The following is a 20387-nucleotide window of genomic DNA, read 5'->3' as shown; positions in this document are numbered from 1 at the left end:
CATCTCCAGCTCCTTTGTTTTTGTTTTTGTTTTTTTTGGGGGGTTGGGGGTGGGGGGGAGGATGAGTGGGGCACATTTTGAACATAAAGTTGGGATAAAACTGTACACATTGCTTGCTATTGTTAAGGCTACTTTTTAGAGCTGCCTCTGGTTCATAGCGAAGTTGAGCGAAGATGACAGAGACTCTTGTTTCCTCCCTGTGCTCACACACTAGCATGGCCTCCCCCCTAGAACCACCTAGCACCAGACTGCTATATTTGTTACAGTGGTGAACTATACTGACGTCACAAGCACCCAAGGACACAGTGTCCTCGGTTCACTTGGTGCTGTACATTTCACGAGTTCCAGTGTTAAAACCAAAAAAAAAAAAACCAAAACCAACCCAAAAACCCTGTTTGACTTTTTACTTAGAATTGTTCTATTTCCACTGTTACTGAATATTAGCTTAGCAACACAAAATGCTCCCCCGCCCCCCACCCTGTCTTCTCTTGGATGGTGCAGCGCTGGAGCAATGGCTGAGAGCTTAGAACCAGATTCCTGTTGGAAATTATATACATATATATATGTATATATATGCACACAAATTATATATTTATTTGTTTTATATATAAAAGTATATATGCAAAAATATAAAATATATGCACATATCATTTCTGCACGTAAGTATCTTTGTATGAAATCTTTGAAAATGTTGACCTGTGCTTGAACTTAAATCTGTGTATTATTGGTAGAAACAGACACATGGAGGTACTAGTATGTGGAGGTTCCAGAAAACTCCCAGGGGCAATACAGAAAATGGCTCATTAGTCCCCAGCCCTGATGAGGATCCTGAAATTGAAGGCAGTAGACTAAGGCGAATGTGCCTTCTGACATTTATTTACACACTCGCCATTGTTAACATCGTTAAGTTACAAGAATTGAAAAACTACCTGTTTTGCCTGGGTGATTCATGTCCCAGTATACCTCAAGACAGCTGGTAGGACTAGTTTTGTTATAAGAACCCTTAGTACTTTTTGCCAGACACGCCTGGAAGCGTAGTTGTTACGTTAAAAATAATAAGCTTATGACTCAGTACTTACGCACGCACATGTGCAGACGTAAATTAACTAGACCCGCCTGCAACGTTTCTAAGCAAAACCAATTTAATTCCCAAACTCTCAGAATGCATTAATTTTGGATTTCCCAAGGAAATAAAAAATCATCCTCGTCTCAGACCCAGAGGGTAGAATCGGGGCCTGTTCCTTATCAAAGTAGGAGATGGTACCCTTTTTTACTATATTTATTTATGGTTAGGTTAATTTCTTCAATTCCAACTGAAATCCTTGGCCGATGTAGGTGACCATATATTCTTTAGTAAGGTGACTTGACAGCCCCACTGAGCATCACCTGTCTCTGTGGCGCAATCGGTTAGCGCGTTCGGCTGTTAACCGAAAGGTTGGTGGTTCGAGCCCACCCAGGGACGGTGGGAGCATTTTGTGTTGTAAACCTCGCATTCCTGAAATTTGCTCGAGGAATTCAGGCTATCGCCCTCAGCTGACCGCCAGGAGCCCAGTGTCATTTCTAATGTTGTAGTTAGAACTCCTCAACCCTTCTGCCTAAGCGTTTTGCTAGCCGCGTTTTCCGAAGCTGACTTGTTTTCTTACTGTTGCAAGTTTACTGCTGAAACGACATAGAAAGCTGATACTTTAAGAGTCTGGGCACTCAGTGATAATGATCCGAAGACAACTTCTTTTCTTTGCCTGGCTTTCCTTCGTATATCAGGAATCCTGAATCCCTCCCTGGCTGTGTCCATATTGGACGAGGTGCCTCCACTTCCTTCTTAATCTCATCATCCCCTGATGGTACCGAAAGAGGTTCCCTTTCTCAGGTATTTAATTCTCCGCCCCAGTAGCTGCTCCAGAATCCGTAAACTCCGAACCCAACCAGCGTCTACTCCTTCAATACCTGGCGTTATCTGATGCCATCTCGTTAGCTTGGACAGCAATGTCTTTTAATAAATGTCCCCGAAACTGTCCCTTCTCTCTCACTGGTTCTTTTAGACTCAATAGGCAGAACTGCACCCCCTAAACTCATGGTTTGTCTTTTGAATCTTTGGCTTGCTTGCTTGCTTACTTACTTTCTTTCTTTCTTTTTTTTTTTTTTTTTTTTTTTGGCCTGGGAAACTCCCCCTTTCCCGCCCTCACCCCAAATGAACCTCCTTTCTCCAGCCTCCCATTACCTGCCTGTTTTGCTCACGGAGAATGAAAGGACGAGAACAACTTGGGATGAGACTGGGTTGTTCACGCGACCTTCTCGGCACCTACTGGCACACCGTAGGTGAGAAAGGCAAGCACAGGAGACATTTTACTACCCTGGGACCCCAACTTGGTCTTGGGTTATGTATGCCCAGGCTTCTGCTGTGTTGGTATAATGCACTAGACAGCCTGGTTCTTACACGTAAGTATTATGGCGCACTTACCCCTCTCCAATCAAGGCTTGGAGTAACCCCAGAACCCTCCCTCCCCCAAACCACACTGGGCTATACATAATCAATCTATGAATAATAATGTAAGTCTCCCCACCCCTGGCAACAATCAATTTTAAATCGTTTCTATTCACTTGTATTTTCAGTGTATCGGTATGAGGAGCTTGAATTGGTTTTGGGTGCATGCCAATATCCTCCGGAACCTTTCACGGAGCTCTGCAATTTACCATCTTATGCCTAGGCACAATAGAGAGGGCCTATGACTAAAATCAGGTGTATTATGGGAAGGGATATAGAAACAGAAAAGCTGATTTTTATAGTCCCAGTGCCTCTTCTAATTCTTAATACGATGGCTTTCGTCAACCAGTGTCTTCACCTTCTGGCCATTCCTTTCTGTGCACTTGTTGTGGACTCTAAACCCATTTCCCCAACTCAGATCCTGAGCTAGGGGTATCCCTTCACTTAGCCCAGCACGAGTTATTCGCTTCTATCTTTTCAAACCCCTACCCCCACTCCAGTGCCCAGAATCGACCAATGCCCCAGGCTGACACATTAAGACATCCCAGCTCTGCTGGAGACTTCCTTGAACAGGTCAAGCTGATGTCACGGATGCAGCCTCTCTTAGTTGTGGCTTCTGGTCTAGGAAGATATTCTTATCTCTGGTCTCAGATGGTGATGCCTCCCTGGTCTGCCCTAGAGTCCTCTGGTCTTTCTTTCTTAGATTTATTGTATTTTATGCATATGAGTATTCTGTCTGTATACACATCCTTAGGGCCTTGGTAACAGTTACCTATCTAAGCTTGCCATTTTGGACTGTTACTGTGTTGCTTCTGCTGTTACTAGGAAACTTTTTTTTTTTTTTTTTTTTTGATTTTTTTTTTTGACTGAACTTCAACTAGGAAACTTTTTAATGCCAAAATTGACTACATATTCTGTTATGTTCTGTGCCTTTGGAAGCCAATCAAGATAGAAGTCAGTAGAACTGCTTTGTTATCATTACCCACAATAAGTTTGGACCCAAATCAACCACCCAGCAGCACTTTCTGCTATGTATACGTTTTTATGGTATTTGGGTTTATAAGCTATCTGTGAGATGGATCGAAACACAAAGAGACACCTGCACCAATATAAGAAACTATTTGGAGTAAGACTTCCATTTTGAGTAGTGGTCTAGTAAAGTTTAAGTTCCCAAGACCTCCCTGGACACTGACATCCGGTTTGGTAGAATGAGACATGTATGTGGGTAACTGACATCCTGGTTGGCAAGTTAAGACATGAATGTTAGACAAGGCAAGTCCCCTGCCACAGCTGAGTACCCTAACCAATGGGAGCAGGATAAGTGTACAACAAAGACATGTTCCTAAGGAAGACCACTGTCGGGCTGGAGAGATGGCTCAGTGGTTAAGAGCACTGACTGTTTTTCCAGAGGACCTGAGTTCAATTCCCAGCAACCACATGGTGGCTCATGACCATCTGTAATGGGATCTGATGCCCTCTTCTGGTGTGTCTGAAGACAGCTACAATGTACTTATATATAAATAGATAAATCTTTAAAAAAAAAAAAAAAAGGAAGACCACTGTCCCTAAATCCTAATTGGTGTAATAACTTGGCACAGATTTTTGTAGATTTTGGGCTTAAAAATCCTGTAGGATCTTAACTCAGGGTCATGGTTCAGTTCCTGAACCTGGACCATGGCCTTGGTCAACCAGCCCTGGGGCGTATGCTCAATAAACTATCCCTGTCTGACTGAGATGAGCATCTGTGTGGTTTGTGAGGAGATTCCTGGACTCCAACAATATCCATACTACATTTGTGCTTGGAGCCTGGCGCCGTGGAGGTCAGAAGTGGGTATCATAACCCTTAGAACTGGAGCTTTAGATGGTTGTAAACAAATGTGGGATCTGGGGATTGAAACCAGAGCCTTCACAAAACAGCCAATGTTCTTTACCGACGAGTCACCCCTCTAGCTCCCTCACCTACTCTTTACAATAAAAAAAGTATTTGACATGGAGTTGAAGAGATGGCTCAGTGGTTAAGAACAATTTTTTGCAAAGGCTTTAGGTTCAGTTCCCAGCAACCACATGGTGGCTAACAACCATCTGTAACAACCATCTGTTCAAGGGGATCTGACTTCCTCTTCTGGCCTCTGAAAACACCAGGGCCACATGTGATGTGCATACATACGTGAAGGCTAAATACCCATACACATGAAAGTAAACCTAAAAACTTTTTACAGTTTCATACATGTATACAGTATATTTTGGTCATTCTCTGTAGGAGAAAACGCAGGCATGACTGACAGCCAGACTACTTGGTGTTCTGTGCTTTTAAATAAGAAGCATGGTGCACCATGCCCCAAAGGTCAAAATGCTGAATTATGAGTAGCATGAGTAGCCAGCGGCTGGCCTGCTGTATCGTTTGCACTCTTCAGGGTTTCTTTAATGTGCTTTTTCTGCATAGAGATCCTGGCTGTATGCACCCTCGATATCCAATGCGAGGTAAGGTGCTAATCAATCACACCCAATAGGCTTCCGCTATTCAAGTGGTTGCTCACGTGCAAGCAGATGCTGTTCTCTGAGACCAGCTCCAATGTGGATTATCTCTGCACCCTTTACCTATCCATTGGCACTGCTGTCTTGTCAGGAGAAGCCCTGTAATGACAGCAACCCCCATTCCCCCCCATTACCCTCTTTCACAGCTTCCTACGCCCACTGAGGCCCCTCTCCTGAACAAGTCCCTCTCCTGCTTTCTTTAGAGTCTTGTTTGTTTCCCACAGAGTTTAGTTAAGGTTACTTGCATGTGAACAGTGGTAGATCAGGACAATTTACCAGAGGCTATTCAACTGAAGAAAGGGACTTCCCTCCCCCAGATTATCAACTGGCTCTGCTCCTCCCCTTCCCCAGCTCTTGACTGTCTACTTCAGGAGTTCAGCTGCACTGCCTAGGTCCCCAGGACTTCCCACACTCTGAAAGAAATCTGGGGGTTCCCAGAAGGCAACCAGGCCCGAGGAAGATCGGAAAGCTGGCCCACTGGCTCAAGCAGCCGTTCACTTTTCTCCAGAAGTTTATTTAGGAACAATTGTTAAGCACAGAAAGGGGTCATCACCCAACGCCGGTGCTGCTGCTTTGCTCTGACAACAAAATGTTTGGGGCAGAGACAGAGTAAAATTCTGAAGCATCGCTTCTTGGGAGGGCAGCTGTGTGCTCATCGCTGCTTCGCTGTTGGTCCTGGAAGACCCCAGGCTTTCTCTTTCCCCTGAGATTGTCCATTGGAGAGAGACAAACAAACAACAAACATACAACACCAAAAAAAAAAAAAAGTTAGGGGAGGGGCCTCTGTATTATTCCTGCCACTCAAACTTGGTGCGGATGCAGATGGTGAGGTCGCAAGTCCACAGGGAAGCTAATAGATTCTACGCTATTGCTCTCCTCATCCCATGAGACGAGGGCTCACTTGTCCTGAGGGTCCTTGCTCCAGTGAAGCTTGGGTTCCTCATAGACCGCCACGGAACTTTGAAGACTCCTCTGCACCGAGAAATACAGCACTGTGTCTATTGCAAACAAGAGTGCTATCAGCAGGCAGAACGTGATTTGATGCCACGGTAGAAAGCTGGAGGGAGACGTCGGATCTAGGAGAACAGAGAGAGGAGAAAGATGGCTGTCATTAAGGCCGGGGTTTTGGAAGAAACAGTGAGGTCTACACCACCAGACTGCTCCTGACACCCGCTGGGAACCAGGTCTGAGAGGATAGATGGGAGAACCTGGGTGAGTTCTTTGTTCCTTCTCTCACTGACTTTTCCATCTCAGTGCAACCTGAGAGGACCTCAGCAGCTCAGTCACGGCTTCTGCTTGTTTGGTGGGGATGCCACAGAGAGCGTCTGGCAAGGTAAGTTGTCCACAGGAGTCACATGACAATTGTGAGGTTGCCTTATTACTGTCCAGAAAGTGGACAAATTTGTACATTGTAGTTTCTCTCTCTCTCTCTCTCTCTCTCTCTCTCTCTCTCTCTCTCTCTCTCTCTCTCTCACTCTCTTTTTTTTTTAAAACAGGGGTCTCATTATGTAGTCCTAGCTGGTCTGGAACTTCCTATGTAAACCAGGCTGTCCTCAAACTCAGAGATCCACCTGCCTCTCTGCCTCCTGATTGATGCTATTAAAGACGTAGACTATCTCAGGGGAAAGGGGAAGCCTGGGGTCTTCCAGGACCAACTGTGAAGCAGCAGTAAGCATGCAGCTGCCCTCCTAAGAAGCGATGCTTCAGCCCAGCTTAATTCTTTAAACCATTTTTTATTTTAATTTTATGCATATGGGCATTTTACCGGCATTATGTTGGTGTGCTAGGTTCATATCTGGTGCCCACAGAGGCCAGAAAAGGGTGCCAGATTCCCAGGAACTGGAGTTAAAATTGTGAGCCACTATGTGGGTACTGGGAACCAAACCCAGGTCCTCTGGAAGAGCACCAAGTGCTGTTAACCACTGAGCCATCTCTCCAGTCCTGGGCTTAATACTTTTCAATTAAAAATTGTATATATGTGGTATATATGTGTGTGTGCTTGTGTGCTTGTGCACTGTGTGTATATGAGTGCATTTGTGTATCTATGTATGGGTATAAGTGAGTGAGTGTGTGTGTGTGTGTGTTTATATGTGTGTGTGTGTTTGTGTGTGCTTGCATATGGAGATCAGAGGACAACCTTGGGTGTCATCCTCAGAAATGCCATTCACGGGGATTTAGCTCAGTAGTACAGCACTTGCCTAGGAAGCGCAAGGCCCTGGGTTCGGTCCCCAGCTCCGAAAAAAAGAACCAAAAAAGAAAAATAAAGGAAAAAAGAAATGCCATTCACTTCCTCTAGACAATGTTTTGGTTAGATTTCACTGTCAATATAACACAACCTAGGGTCACCAGGGAAGAGGCAACCTCAGTTGAGTCATTGCCCAAGTCAGCGTGTCTGTGGGGAACTGGGACGGTTGCTGTGGGATGGCCAGCCCACTGTGGGCAACACCATTCCTAGGCAGGTAAGCTACATAGCTGAGCATAGTAAACTAGCTGAGCATGAACCAGACAGCAAGGCAGGGAGCAGTGTCCTCCCACAGTTCCTGCTTCAGTTCCTGCTTGCCTTTTCTCAGTGGTGGACTATATGCCCTTGAAGGATAAGCTGAGATAAACTCTTTCCTCCTGTTTTTGGTCATGGCATTGAACACAACAGAAAACATACTAATACAGACAGGGTCTCTCATTGGCCTGGAGTTCACCACTTAGGTTAAATAGGAGTGCCCCAGGTTCCCTTGTCTCTACCTTCCCAGTCCTGGAATTATTAATGTGCCACCAAAAGTGGCATGCTATGTGGCTCTGGGGCTTTGGCTCAGGTCCTCATTCTTGTGAGGCAAGCACTTGAAGATTTACTGAGCTGACTTCCCAGCCCTAGTCACATTTGTTTGTTTGTTTGTTTGTTTGTTTGTTTGTTTGTTTGAGACAGGGTCTTATATGTGTCCCTGGCTGGTCTGAAACTCACTTATATAGACCTGTCAGGCCTTCAGCTTACAGAGATCCACCTGCCTCTGCCTCAGAGTACTGGGATTAAAGGCATGTGCCACCAAGCTTAGCCCAGCTTTAATTTTTACTTTAAAATATGTATGTATGTATGTATGTATGTATGTATGTATGTATGTATGTATGTATTTAGTCTATGCCTGGGCATGTGTATGTGCACCACATTCATGTAGTTCCCTGGCAGGTGAGAAGAGGCATCAGATTCCATGGGACTGGAGTTATAGATGGCTATGAGTCACCATATGGGTGCTTGGAATTGAACTCAGGTCCTCTACAAGAGCAGCTAGTGCTCTTAATGGCCGAATCATCTCTCCAGCCCCCTAACTTTTAATTTTGATATAGTTTTAAACTATGACTAAATGTACCTGAATACCATAAAGAACTCTCATGTGTCTTTTATTTAGATTCTCTAATTGTTTACAATTGACTTGTTTACTTCATCAACTTGTCTTTTCTCCTAAGTTTTTGTGGTGGTTTGAATGGGAATGGCCCCCAAGGCTCATATATTTGAATGAGCCTAGTTGTTCTTCCCTAGGTGGTAGAACTGTTCGGGAAGGATTAGTGGGTGTGGTCTTGTTGGAGGAGGTATATCACTGGGGTGAGCTTCAAAAGCCCAAACCAGGCCCAGTCTTTCATTCTCTCTTCCTGCTACATGAAACAGAGCTTGTGGAGAAGGTGTAAGCTCTCACCCTCATCACTAGTGCCATGCCTACCTGCTGCCACGTTCCCCCACCATGATGGTCATGGACTCACTCTCTGAAACTACAAGCAAACCTCCAATAAAATGCTTTCTTTCTATAAGTTGCTTTAGGTCTGGTGTCTCTTCATAGCAATATAAAAAGTAATGAAAACACCCTTTGAGGGTCCACATCTGTGCCAGATTAAGATTTAAAAAATTGAAAAAGACCAGCAAAGGTTCTTGCTGCCAATCCCAACCACCTCAGTTAGTTCAATCCCCAGGATTCAGATGCTGGAAGGAGAGAACTGACTTCTCAAAGTCTTCTGACCTTCACGAGCTCACGGTGGCCCATGCACATGGATACACAAACACATGCACATGCACACAATAAAAAAATGTAATAATGATGATGATGATGATAACAGTAATATGAAACCCTAGCACATTGTAAAAGGACCTGAAGACCTCTCACCTCCTATGCTTATCTGCAAGGATGCTGAAGATTTGTTGTTGCGTCCAATGATCCCTCTGCAGAAGTAGGAACCACTGTCGGCGTGCGTAGCTTTTGAAATATTGAGTTCAGAATTCCTATGGAAATACTTCTTGCCTTTGCCATTCTGTAAATAGGTAACCTTAAATACAGGCGTGTTTCGCCAGCTATGGCATCTCAGACGAATGGGGTCCCCCTCCTGGAACAGCCGCTTAGTGGTCTGAAGCAATAGCCAGTCTAAAAGACAGAGAGGTCACAGTCAGGAGGGTGAATTCTGAATGTGGGTCTCTACTGCAGGGTAAGGTTATCATTCCATCCTAGATGCAACGGGAATCCAGACGGAGAATTTTCCTACACAGCTCCTCAGATCACACCAAGAAAAGGTTACACACACACACACACACACACACACACACACAGAGAGAGAGAGAGAGAGAGAGAGAGAGAGAGAGAGAGAGGCAGAGAGAGAGAGAGAGAGAGAGAGAGAGAGAGAGACAGAGACAGAAAGAGATAGAGACAGAGAGAGAGAGAGACAGAGAGAGACAGAGAGAGAAACAGAGAGACAGATAGAGAAAGACAGAGACACAGAGCCACAGAGACAAACAGTCAGGGATGGAAAGAGAGAGAGAGAGAGAGAGAGAGAGAGAGAGAGAGAGAGAGAGAGAATGAAGAGCCACAAATGAGGGAGAAGAGAAGCAAAGTTGAGGATATCTTCAGAATCCCTATGTGCTGGGCTTACATTTGGCAGGTAACAAGGATTAAGAGTATTTCTAAACCAATTACATTTAAAAATGGTTTTCTAAGTCAAGTTGTGTAGTGTATGCCTTTAATCCCCTTGCTTGGGAGACAGAAGCAGGCAGAAAACTCTGCGTTTGAGGCCAGCCTGGTCAACAGAGTGAAATCCAGGACAGTCAGGGCTATACAGAGAAACCCTGTCTCTAAAAAACTAAACCAAAATCCAAACCAAAAAAAAAGACTTTCTACATTAAAAAAAATTAGATTTGAAGAGACACAGGGATATTGAGAGTCCCTACAGGAGACCGAGCGTTCCTAGGAGGGGTTGCAGCAGCAAAGGCGTAGGAGGCCTCAGTAGGAAAGGAGGGAAGTGGAGGAAGCAGGAAGTGGGGGGAGAGAAGGGCCAGGTGAATGTCAGCTGTCAAGCGATCTCTGGTTCTGAAATGTCGTTAGGCCTCAGTTAGACCATGACTAAGCAAGGCTTTCAAGAGAGAAAGGATGGCCAGGTACCATTCTCACTATGATCTCAGGTGATCAGATTTCACACAGGGTGAAGTCAAGGTGGGACGGAACTGGAGAAATACACGTCAGATAAATATTGATAGCAGGTGACAATATGAATGGGATCATGTTAAAAGCACGGAAAAAAGGAAGGTGTGTGTGTGTGTGTGTGTGTGTGTGTGTGTGTGTGTGTGTGTGTGTGAAGATTAATGGGAGTTTTCCCAGTCAGGAGCAGAGGTTATTAAAATATTCTTTTCTTGTTCATTTTGAACTATAACCCAAGTAACATCCATAGTAAGAACAAAAAAAAAAAATATACTGTGGGTTTTAAATTTTGTGCTCAGAGCTAAACAAAGTTGGTAGAACATTTTGGTGGAGATTCTCTACCAGGAAAAAAATCTCCAAATAGAGGGCAATTTCCGTTATTTAATGAGCGAGATCATTTATCAACCAAGTTGGTATACAAGGAGCTGAGGCAAGAAAATCAGGAATTTAAGGTTAACTTGAACTACATAGTGAGTTCCAGGCAACTCCGAACTACATAGTACCTATTATTAAAAACAAAAAACAAAAACAAAAACCAAAAAAACAAACAACAAACAAACAAAAAAACCCAAAACCAGAAAGCAATGCCCCAAACAAAAACTATAAGCACGCAAGCTATATCGGTTATCAAAAATGCCATCTATTTAGTCACTTACTTTTTCAGCTAAGGAGTACATCGTGTTAGCATAAGATTGCAATTGGTATGGATAGAGCATGGTTTGGGGGATAATAGTCTTTTATTAAAACAGTACGATTTATTTGTTTCTTAAGCCATGGTCCCATGATGTCAAGGTTATCTTGTGCTTGCTTCCCACAGCCAAGGATGGCCTCATGGCCCTTGATCCTCCTCCTCTGCCTCCCAAGACCTGGGGTCCCAGGTGTGTTCCATAGCCAGGGCTGGGGGAATGTCCTTTGCTCTGTTTGACTTGCTAAGAACATAACTAGTATACAGACATACACTCATTCAACAAGCACATGACAGACATTTTACACTGGCGATACTCAGATTTCTACCATGTATGGTCTCTAACCTTACAGAACCTATCGTCTAGAACACAGGAATATACTCTGAATATTATATTGCGGTGTGGTTAAGTTCTACAGTGAGCTAGGACAGAAGGACTATAGAGCCAATGAGATTAGAATAATAGTAAAAAAAAATTCTACCCAAAGTCAATACAGAGCATAAGCAAAGGTGAATCTGACCCTAAAGGAAAATCTGGGGCATTCTTGATTAATTTACTGCTCACGGTAGCAGCCTTGCTCAGTCCTTGTTAACGAGACACCCAACGCCCATTTATAGAGCAAAGTCAGCCCTTAGAGTTGAGTTTTCTTTTTAACTTCTTCTTCTTCTTCTTCTTCTTCTTCTTCTTCTTCTTCTTCTTCTTCTTCTTCTTCTTCTTCTTCTTCTTCTTCTTCTTCTTCTTATTATTATTATTATTATTATTATTATTATTATTATTTGAGACAGAGTCTCACTATGTAGTTCTGGCTGTTCTGAAATTTACTGTGTAGACCAGAGTAGCCTCAAACTCACAGAGATCCCCCTGCCACTGCCTCATGAGTGGTAGGTTTAAAGGCACAATCCACCATGCCTGTCCCTTGATTTCTGTTTTTTAAAAATGTGCATGTGTTGGGCTGGAGCGATCACTCAGTGGTTAAGAGGTCCAGAGTTCAAGTCCCAGCAACCACATGGTGGCTCACAGCCATCTGTCATGAGATCTGATGCCCTCTTCTGGTGGGTCTGAAGACAGCTGCACTGCCGTGTACTCACACACGTAAAGTAAATACAAATCTTAAAAATAAGGTGTGCACATTCTCACATGCTATGTCATGCTTGTAGAGATGAAAGGACGACTTACAGGTGTGGCTTCCTTCCTTCTTAGTTCTGGGGACCAAACCCAGGTTTATCAAGGCTCGGCGGTAAGCATCTTTATCCACAGAGCTACCTCCCCAGCCCTAAGACTTGATTTTTCTATTGCTTTTGTTCAGTAATCCCCCTCCCCCGCTTTATTCACTCTTAGATAGCCACCTTTCGTCCAACAAGATAATGGATACTGTAGCTGTGCACAGTGAGATCTGTGCTGTCTAGGTGGAGAGTTAGAGGCAAAGGAGCCAGGAGACGCAGCTTGACAAGCCCAATTCACTGGGACCCTGATGTAGAATCCCTTGAGTTTCACCTTCTTCCCCTCCAGCCCTATCCCACCCACTCACGCTCTGCGAACGAGACAGCATGTGATATGATTCCAAGGACGCTAGAAAAGAGCTATGCCTGAAAAGGTAATTAATTCTCTTACCCGATGTCACACTAGAATGCCGTTGATTGACATACACATGTCCATTCTATGATAAATGTGATTCTCAACCTGCGTGTGGGTCAAGTGCCTATTTGGGTAGGTACGGGATAGTCTGCATATCAGTTCTGCACTATGAATCGTTACAATTCATAACAGTAGCAAAATTACAGTTATGAAGTGGCAATGAAATAATTTTATGGTTGGGGGTCACCACAACATGGGGACCTGTATTAAAGGGTCGCAGCGTTAGGAAGGTTGAGAGCCACTGATGTAAAGGGTGAGTGTGTAGACCTCCACACTGCCACGTCAAGTACTCAGACCCATGGGAAATGGCAAAGCCTTCTTTGGAGTGAGTTTTAGAGGGATGGTCCAAGTGTGGATGCTGATCGTATGTGCAGAATATACGTCCACCGTATCTCTCTACCCCTGGATGTTTATGGCCTGAAGACTGTCCCCTATAGAGATTGCTCCTACCAAGATTAGCTAAACCTGCCTAGATAGTCTATATATAATAATATACATAAATACATAATGCATGCATACACACATACATACATACACACACATACATACATACATACATACATACATACATACATACAGATATAGATATCTCTGTGTTTAGCTGTTTGTAATGACTCCAATTCCTTGTTCAGCTATGTGCAATAATTTCACTCCCTGTTCAACTGTGTGTAACAAACGTGCTTCACTTCCTGGGGTCAGCGGCTTTGCCAATGAACTGCGCTCTCTGATCCAAGATTTTCTGTGTGTCCATGTTTATTTATCTTTTCCTTATCCCCTTGCCTCCTTAGACAGGTCTGTCCCTCATGCTAGACGTGGCACCATTGGAAGGGGCCAAGTGTATGCTAACAAGTAAGTTCCAGCACGGCACTGATGGGAAGATAGTGCAGACAGACACTGAGTAATGTGGTACCAGGTTATTAAAGATCTGAAACTGAGTATTGCCAGGCTGCTTGGGTCTGCTGGCTCCCGAATAAGGACACAGCGAGTTATTAATATTTATGAAAGTCTAGGCAATTTTGCTTGCCTGGTTCTTGGTTAGTTCATATAAATTTACCCCAACTATTTGTGGCCTACGCCCAGCCACGTGACCAGCTACTTCTCAGTCCCAGCACCAGTTCCTTCTACCCAACTGCCCACCACCTGTCAGGCTGGCAAATCTCCCGCGCCTGAATCTTCCCACGGTTCCTATCTCTGCCCGGAAGTCCCGCCTCTCCTCTCCTGCTTAGCTATTGTCCATTGGCTCTTTATTAAGCCAATCAAAGGGTGTAAGTTTATGAATAACAGTATCAAATCCCAGGCAGCACTCAGCTCTCTGCCCTCACAGAAATCAACATTTGAATAATACAAAGAAAACCTTAGACGGAACACAAAAAGATAACCCCAGCAGAGGAAGACTGCTGTTTGGCCTTTTAGATGAGCCTGAGTGAAATATCTGAGGGATAACATATAGAGGGAAACTGAGATCCTAAGAACACAGTGTAAAAGAATGAATCATACGGAGCATGTCGGTGACCTCAGAGCGCGTATCTGTGTTGTACGTGTTCAGTGAAAAATGCCAGTTCCGGGAATTGTTAAATTTCAGCATCCTTTACACGCTGCAGGAGTTTCGATGCTGTGCATACTTACAGCCAAAACTACAGTTCTACTCCCTTCCGATGGACGGCATATCACCCTACCACTATTAACCCAAACCATACTGGGTTTTCCCAAGTAATTCAGGCCCCCTCCTTCCCTTCAACTCACCTGCATGGACGTCTAGCTGCACCGGGTCACTGAGCGCGGAGAAGGCTGTCTGGCATCTGTACATTCCACTGTCCTTAACTCTGGCACTTTGGATGACATAGTTGGCGTCCTGGTGCGAGATGAGGCTTTTGTTATGGAACCATTTGGTAGAACTGTCCTCGGGAGAGAAGGTGCCCTGGCACCTGAGGATCACACAGTCTTCCTCGAGAACCCTGACCCATTCAGGGTCTAGGATCACCACAGCCTTTTGGAGACCTGATGAGGAGTCAAGAGAATTTAGAGTGAAGACACAGGAGTGGGCCCTACCCTGGCACTCCCTGGGTAATACAGGCAGAGGGAATAAACCCACAGCCCTCCCAGTCCATCTATGACTCTTTCTTAGGGTATCTAGGCAGGGATGCTTGGCCCCAATTTTGACCTTCTCTGTAGCCTGAGAAAAATTAACCAGAGGTATTAGGGCCGATCCAGACTGTGATAGGGTATTGCTCTTAGCTTGCAGACCCCACCTCCCTACTAGATCCCATACAATAGTCCTTTCCCAACTTCCTGGGGCCTTTGTGTGTATCTCCCTTTATCATTCGAAAACTCTGGGGCAAACTCACCAGCTCCAACGCCAGAGGAAACTGCAAGAAAAAGAAAGGCATGACTCAGATGCTGGGCAGCGAGAGTCCCTCCCATCATTCCTCTTGCCGGTTCCTTCTCCTCTCTAAGGCCTGCACCTATGCTGCAGGAAACTCAGATCCTAGTTTGTGACATTGTTTCCTTTCTCCTTGTTCCCTATTCAAACTGTCAGGTTAAAAGTAACGATTGCATTTCCCTAAATCAAGCCGCAGGAACCACCTTTCCTGGAAAGAGATGCCAGGATGTCGGAAGGCACAAACCTTAGGACCACCTAGTTCTTGCCTCTTCAAGTTACACGTAGGGAAATGGACACCCACCCAGACGGGTTAACGCATAGTCCCCTCCTAACGAAGCACAAATCAGAGCCAACCTGCTGCTGATCTCTAAGAGTCTGTCTTAGGAGTTAAATCCAGGCCCACTTCGGGGGTTCTATGCCTGACCCGAAACTCAGGTGGTCTCTGCTGAACGTAGGTCCTCATAAGTTTTTGCCTTCCTCTCCACTGAGCCCCACTTACCCGTAAGTAGCAGTGCCGTTGGTAGTAGTAGGTGCCACATGCTGCTGCAGCAGCAGACAGAAAATGTCACCACAGATATCCGAAACTCTTAAGGGCCCTACTTGGCTAGAAGAGAGGAAGTAAATAGCTTTTTCCCCAACCCCCCAGTCCACCTCACTAGTTTCCTTTTCCAGAAACACCATCTGACTCCTGACTGTGGACTCTGATGGGTGAGCCCTGTGACAGGGCAGGGACAGGAGGGAGAGCAACTGGAGAGCTTACCAAGGGGGATGGAACCAACCACTTGTTTTATGTAGATCAGAGCTGAGCACCATGGGGACACACAGAGAGTCTATCAGAGGGTACTGTCAGTAGACTCAAAGCTCCCAGGGCCAAGAATGGGGCAACATGACCTTTTGATGGCCTTCACAGCAAGAGCCATGCCCTAGGGGCTCCCTTGGTTCTATCTCAGAATTTATCACCTGGCCCAGACCCATCCGCATGCAGGCAAGGGTCTGACCACATATATAAAATAGTAACTTAAACTTTACTTTTTAAAAATAATTATTTTTTTCTTTTATGTATGTGAGAATACTGCTGCTGTCTTCACACGCACCAGAAGAGGGCATCGGTCCCATTACAGATGGTTGGGAGCCACCATGTGGTTGCTGGGAATTGAACTCTGGGAGAGCAGTTGGTGCTCTTAACCACTGAGTCATCTCTCCAGCCCAATGTAAACTTTTCAATCTACTCATAGCTCTTTTTAATACTGTGTCAACAGTATTGAAATTTTCTTTCAAATGTCTTGAAAAAATTTTTTTCTTAAAAAAATCTGGGATACATAAGACGTTACCAACTTCTTAGTATACATTTGATAGCTAAATTCCCCTAAATTTGCTTGTTAAGAGAAGCCCACACAGGAGTTGAGGAATGCTCTGGAAAGAGAAGAGACTAAAGGGAGGCAGAGATAATCACAGAGAAATGGGAGTGCCAGGTGAAGACAAGAACTCCTTAAACATTTTTTCCTCTTTCGTATGAGTCTACTGATTATATAAAGGACTCAGCCACCATGCCAAATACATTAACTTCTTTTATGGGAAAAAAAAACCTAATTCAAGCTGTGGGAACTTGGTAGCTGGTTTCTACATGAAACAGCAGCTCTGGGTGCTAAGCCCCAAATACCACTGCTGTTGTCACGGCTCGAGGTCCAGAGGGGCACCGGAAGGAAGTAGAGGAACCCCTATTTGATGTCACCATCTTTTTGACACCATTTTTTAATGGATTTCCTTTCTCTGTTGAGCTTCAGACAGAGAGGCTCGATTTCATAGCCATTGGGCTCCCTGTGTCAGATCTGTGACAAGGCAGGACATCCTGGTGGCAGGATAGCATAGCAGAGGAGGCCGCTCACCCCAAGGCAACCGACAAACAGAAAGCTGGGATAGGAGCTCTATCTTCACCCCAGTGTGGCTGGCTCTGTGCTCACCACAGCAGATCAGGGTAGCCCTAGCTCTAATGATTCTCTGGGCTGGGGCTGGTCTATGAGTTGAACGGCCCGAGTACAGGGCTCCTCAACAGAAAACATGGAGGGCGGTGTAACAGGATGTGGTAAGATTGGTTAACATCTTATTCCCACCTCTTCCCCAGCATATTCACACAGTGTTCAACCTCCCCCTTAACAAAGCTAAGTGTTTAGCAGTCATATCAGCTCAACTCATAGACAAAAGAAGTCAGATGACTCTGTTTGGTAGGGCTGATTTGGGGAGGGAGAAATATAAGGTAGGGAAAAATGAAGCTTTGCAAGGGTTGAGTGGAAAAGGAGAGGCCGTAGGGCCCTGCTGACCACTGCCCTGGGCTGATGTCCTCTCTACTCCAGAATCCCACAAAAACCATCTCTCAGGTTTTGCTCTTGCTTTGCTTGTCTGTAGAGCTAGTTGACTGTTGCCCCTTGCCATCCCACCCTCCTGGAGTTCTTGCAGCAGCCCCTCCCTAACTGGCCTCTGGTTTAGATGTCTGATGAAGGTGGACAATGGGCAGGATCCAGACAGCCATTCTGATGTTGCTCAATAGAGTCACATTGTGTTAAATACGGCTGAGAATCCGGAACCTGTCACATTGTGTCAAATACAGCTGAGAACCCCAACCTTAAAGCTCATTGCAACAGTGCTTTGAGGCTTATCTAGAAAACCTAAAGCAGAAAATAAGGGGCCTATAGGCCGGTGAGCAGCTTCTAAAGTAAAGGCTGTGTGTTCCCAGGCACTTTCTGTATTTAGATTTCCTGGTGGCTTTCTGCTGATTAACTTGCAGCACAAGGATTCACTTCAGCTTTCCTCCTTCCAAGTTTCACTTTTGCCTCTGACTCATCTTTTCTCCATGTCCTCAATGGAGGAAAATGCTGTTGGTAGCATGAGTACAGGCTAGATAGGAAAGAGAGAAGGAAGTGCATAGTAAAAGAGAAAGGGATCTCATAGCTGGGAGTAGAGCAGTGTAATGGTATATCTGCCCAATCTAGGCACGCAGCTTATAAATATTTTTTTCTTTTTTTCGGAGCTGGGGACCGAACCCAGGGCCTTGCGCTTGCTAGGCAAGCGCTTTACCGCTGAGCTAAATCCCCAACCTGCAGCTTATAAATATTATAACTGAGTTGTGTGACCTTTGTACGGGCTTGTAGGGGTTGGAGATTCACTGCAATACCTTTTGTTTTCTCTCTTTCTTCTTCCCGCTCATTCTTTTCCCCCTTTTTCCTTTTTTCCCCTATTCCTTCTCTTTCTTCAGAAATGAAATGCAAAAATTATTGAGATTACACTAGTCAATCAGTTGCCATTCCATAACACTTACAGATTCCTAGAGAAAGACCACCAGGTAAGACTCTGAAGTGCTCTGGGGACTATGAGAGCGCTTTGGAAATACTACCTATGCGCAGATAGGGCAATGGCCGGTCCACTTAGGTGAAAGGTCTATACAGAAGAGCATGTGCTAGTTGGACCACAGAAGATGAAGATGAAGAAGAAGAAGAAGAAGAAGAAGAAGAAGAAGAAGAAGAAGAAGAAGAAGAAGAAGAAGAAGAGGAGGAGGAAGAAGAGGAAGAAGAGGAAGAAGAGGAAGAAGAGGAAGAAGAGGAAGAAGAGGAAGAAGAGGAAGAAGAGGAAGAAGAGGAAGAAGAGGAAGAAGAGGAAGAAGAGGAAGAAGAAGAAGAAGAAGAAGAAGAAGAAGAAGAAGAAGAAGAAGAAGAAGAAGAAGAAGAAGGAAGAAGAAAAAGAACAGATGCTTGTTCATGTGGCATCTGATCTCAAATGAGCCTGGGATTGAATCTCAATTTCACCACTTATTTAACCTTTATAGACCTGAGTTTCCTTTTCTGTAGAAGTGGGGCTAGTTTACGTCAGTAAACTCCGATGAGCTGTGAAGTTTAAATGAAACAATTCAGTCAGAGATGTGGGTTTGGTACGTGGCGCCAGGCCTGTTGATTAGCAGGAGAGGTAGAAGAAGGGAGGTTGAGACTTTCCTTCATTCAGTTGTATTAATCATTTTTTTCTCTTCACTATGACAAGGGTTTGTTTTGACTTACGGTTTCATAGGACACAGTCCACCATGGTAGAGAAGGCACATGCGCAGACAGCACCATGGCAGTGGCAGTGTGCAGCTGAGACTCTTTACCTACCCATGGCTTGGTAGAGAACAGACATTAGAGGGCCTGGGAGCAGGGAGATGCTACAAATCTCAAGGGCTGCAGCCCTGGCCAGCCACTTTGATCAGCTAGACTTCACTTCCTAAAGGTTTCACAATCTCCAAAAGGAGTATCACCAGCTAGGGGCCAAGGGTTGTGGGTGACATTTCACATTGAAACTGTAACAGTTGTGACACAGCTGACCTCTGAAACTCTGTTAGACCTCATCACAGAATGAACCTTGAACAGAGTGGCCTTGGAAGGCCTGGAGTTTTCTCATTCTGTTTAATGATTTTATTCCCAATATTCACCCTAGGGTCTGGCACCTAGCGGGGACTCAGCTAACCCTGGCCAGGTGATCACAAAGGTTTCTGTATGGGAAACAGAGCTGCGTACTCTTCCCTACTCTGAGAGCTCCCAGGAACTAATGAAAGAGCCTCAGTTGCAAAGTAGAGTTAAGCTGTTAGTACATGGCCTTCTGTACGTTTTCAGATTTCTTTTGTGTGTGTGCCACATGCCTGTAGGTGCCTTCAGAGGTGCGTGTGTGTGTGTGTGTGTGTGTGTGTGTGTGTGTGTGTGTGTGTGTGTGTTTGATGCCCTGGAACTGACATTCCATGCAGTTGCGAGCTGCCTGGTGAGGGTTCTAGGAACTGAACTTGGGTCCTTTGCCAGGGCAGTGAGTGCTTTCAACCACTGTGTTGTTTTTGCTGCCTCACTATAAACAAAATATCCTTAATATACGTGTAAACAGTGAATTAATCTGGCGGCTGTACTTCTTTACCTTATGTTACTCTCCAATGATCACACGGAGAAACCAAGATTTATTTAAGACTGCACCTTAATGGCTGAGAGGTTAAATGAGCTACCTTGACTTTTTATGCTAACCTGGCTACCTCCAGCCCTATCCCATGATACTTGCATATTATTATTGATCTGACCCTTTGGGATTCAAGTGTGTATCCATGATCTCTCTCTCTGGACCCTTTCCTCATGGCTCCAAGTCCTCCACCCTCCTCTGTGATCTGACTTGTTTTTACTAAAATAATTAAAACATAAAAGACTTGGAGAGCTGAGTGTGGTGGT

The 20387-nt window shown here is 44.8% G+C and overlaps 1 protein-coding gene and 1 non-coding gene across 2 annotated transcripts; one reads left to right on the top strand and one right to left on the bottom strand.

Moving 5' to 3' along the window:
• The first annotated feature begins 1388 nt into the window (after window positions 1–1388).
• Trnan-guu lies at window positions 1389–1462 on the top strand. Its single transcript has one exon. It is a non-coding gene; the product is annotated as a tRNA-Asn (tRNA).
• A 4048-nt stretch (window positions 1463–5510) lies between these two features.
• Window positions 5511–15755, bottom strand: Fcgr3a (Fc fragment of IgG receptor IIIa). The gene is made up of 5 exons (XM_032915154.1): window positions 15662–15755; window positions 15128–15148; window positions 14526–14780; window positions 9163–9417; window positions 5511–6093 (listed from the first exon to the last, which is right to left on the bottom strand). Exons 1-5 carry the CDS (start codon window positions 15699–15701, stop codon window positions 5915–5917), a joined length of 750 nt encoding a protein of 249 aa, XP_032771045.1. The 5' UTR covers window positions 15702–15755; the 3' UTR covers window positions 5511–5914.
• Window positions 15756–20387: the final 4632 nt, after the last annotated feature.

Source organism: Rattus rattus, chromosome 10 (assembly GCF_011064425.1).
Source record: "Rattus rattus isolate New Zealand chromosome 10, Rrattus_CSIRO_v1, whole genome shotgun sequence".
Lineage (NCBI taxonomy): Eukaryota > Metazoa > Chordata > Mammalia > Rodentia > Muridae > Rattus > Rattus rattus.
Note: the sequence above shows the minus strand (reverse complement) of the source record. Positions and strands in the feature narration are given on the sequence as shown.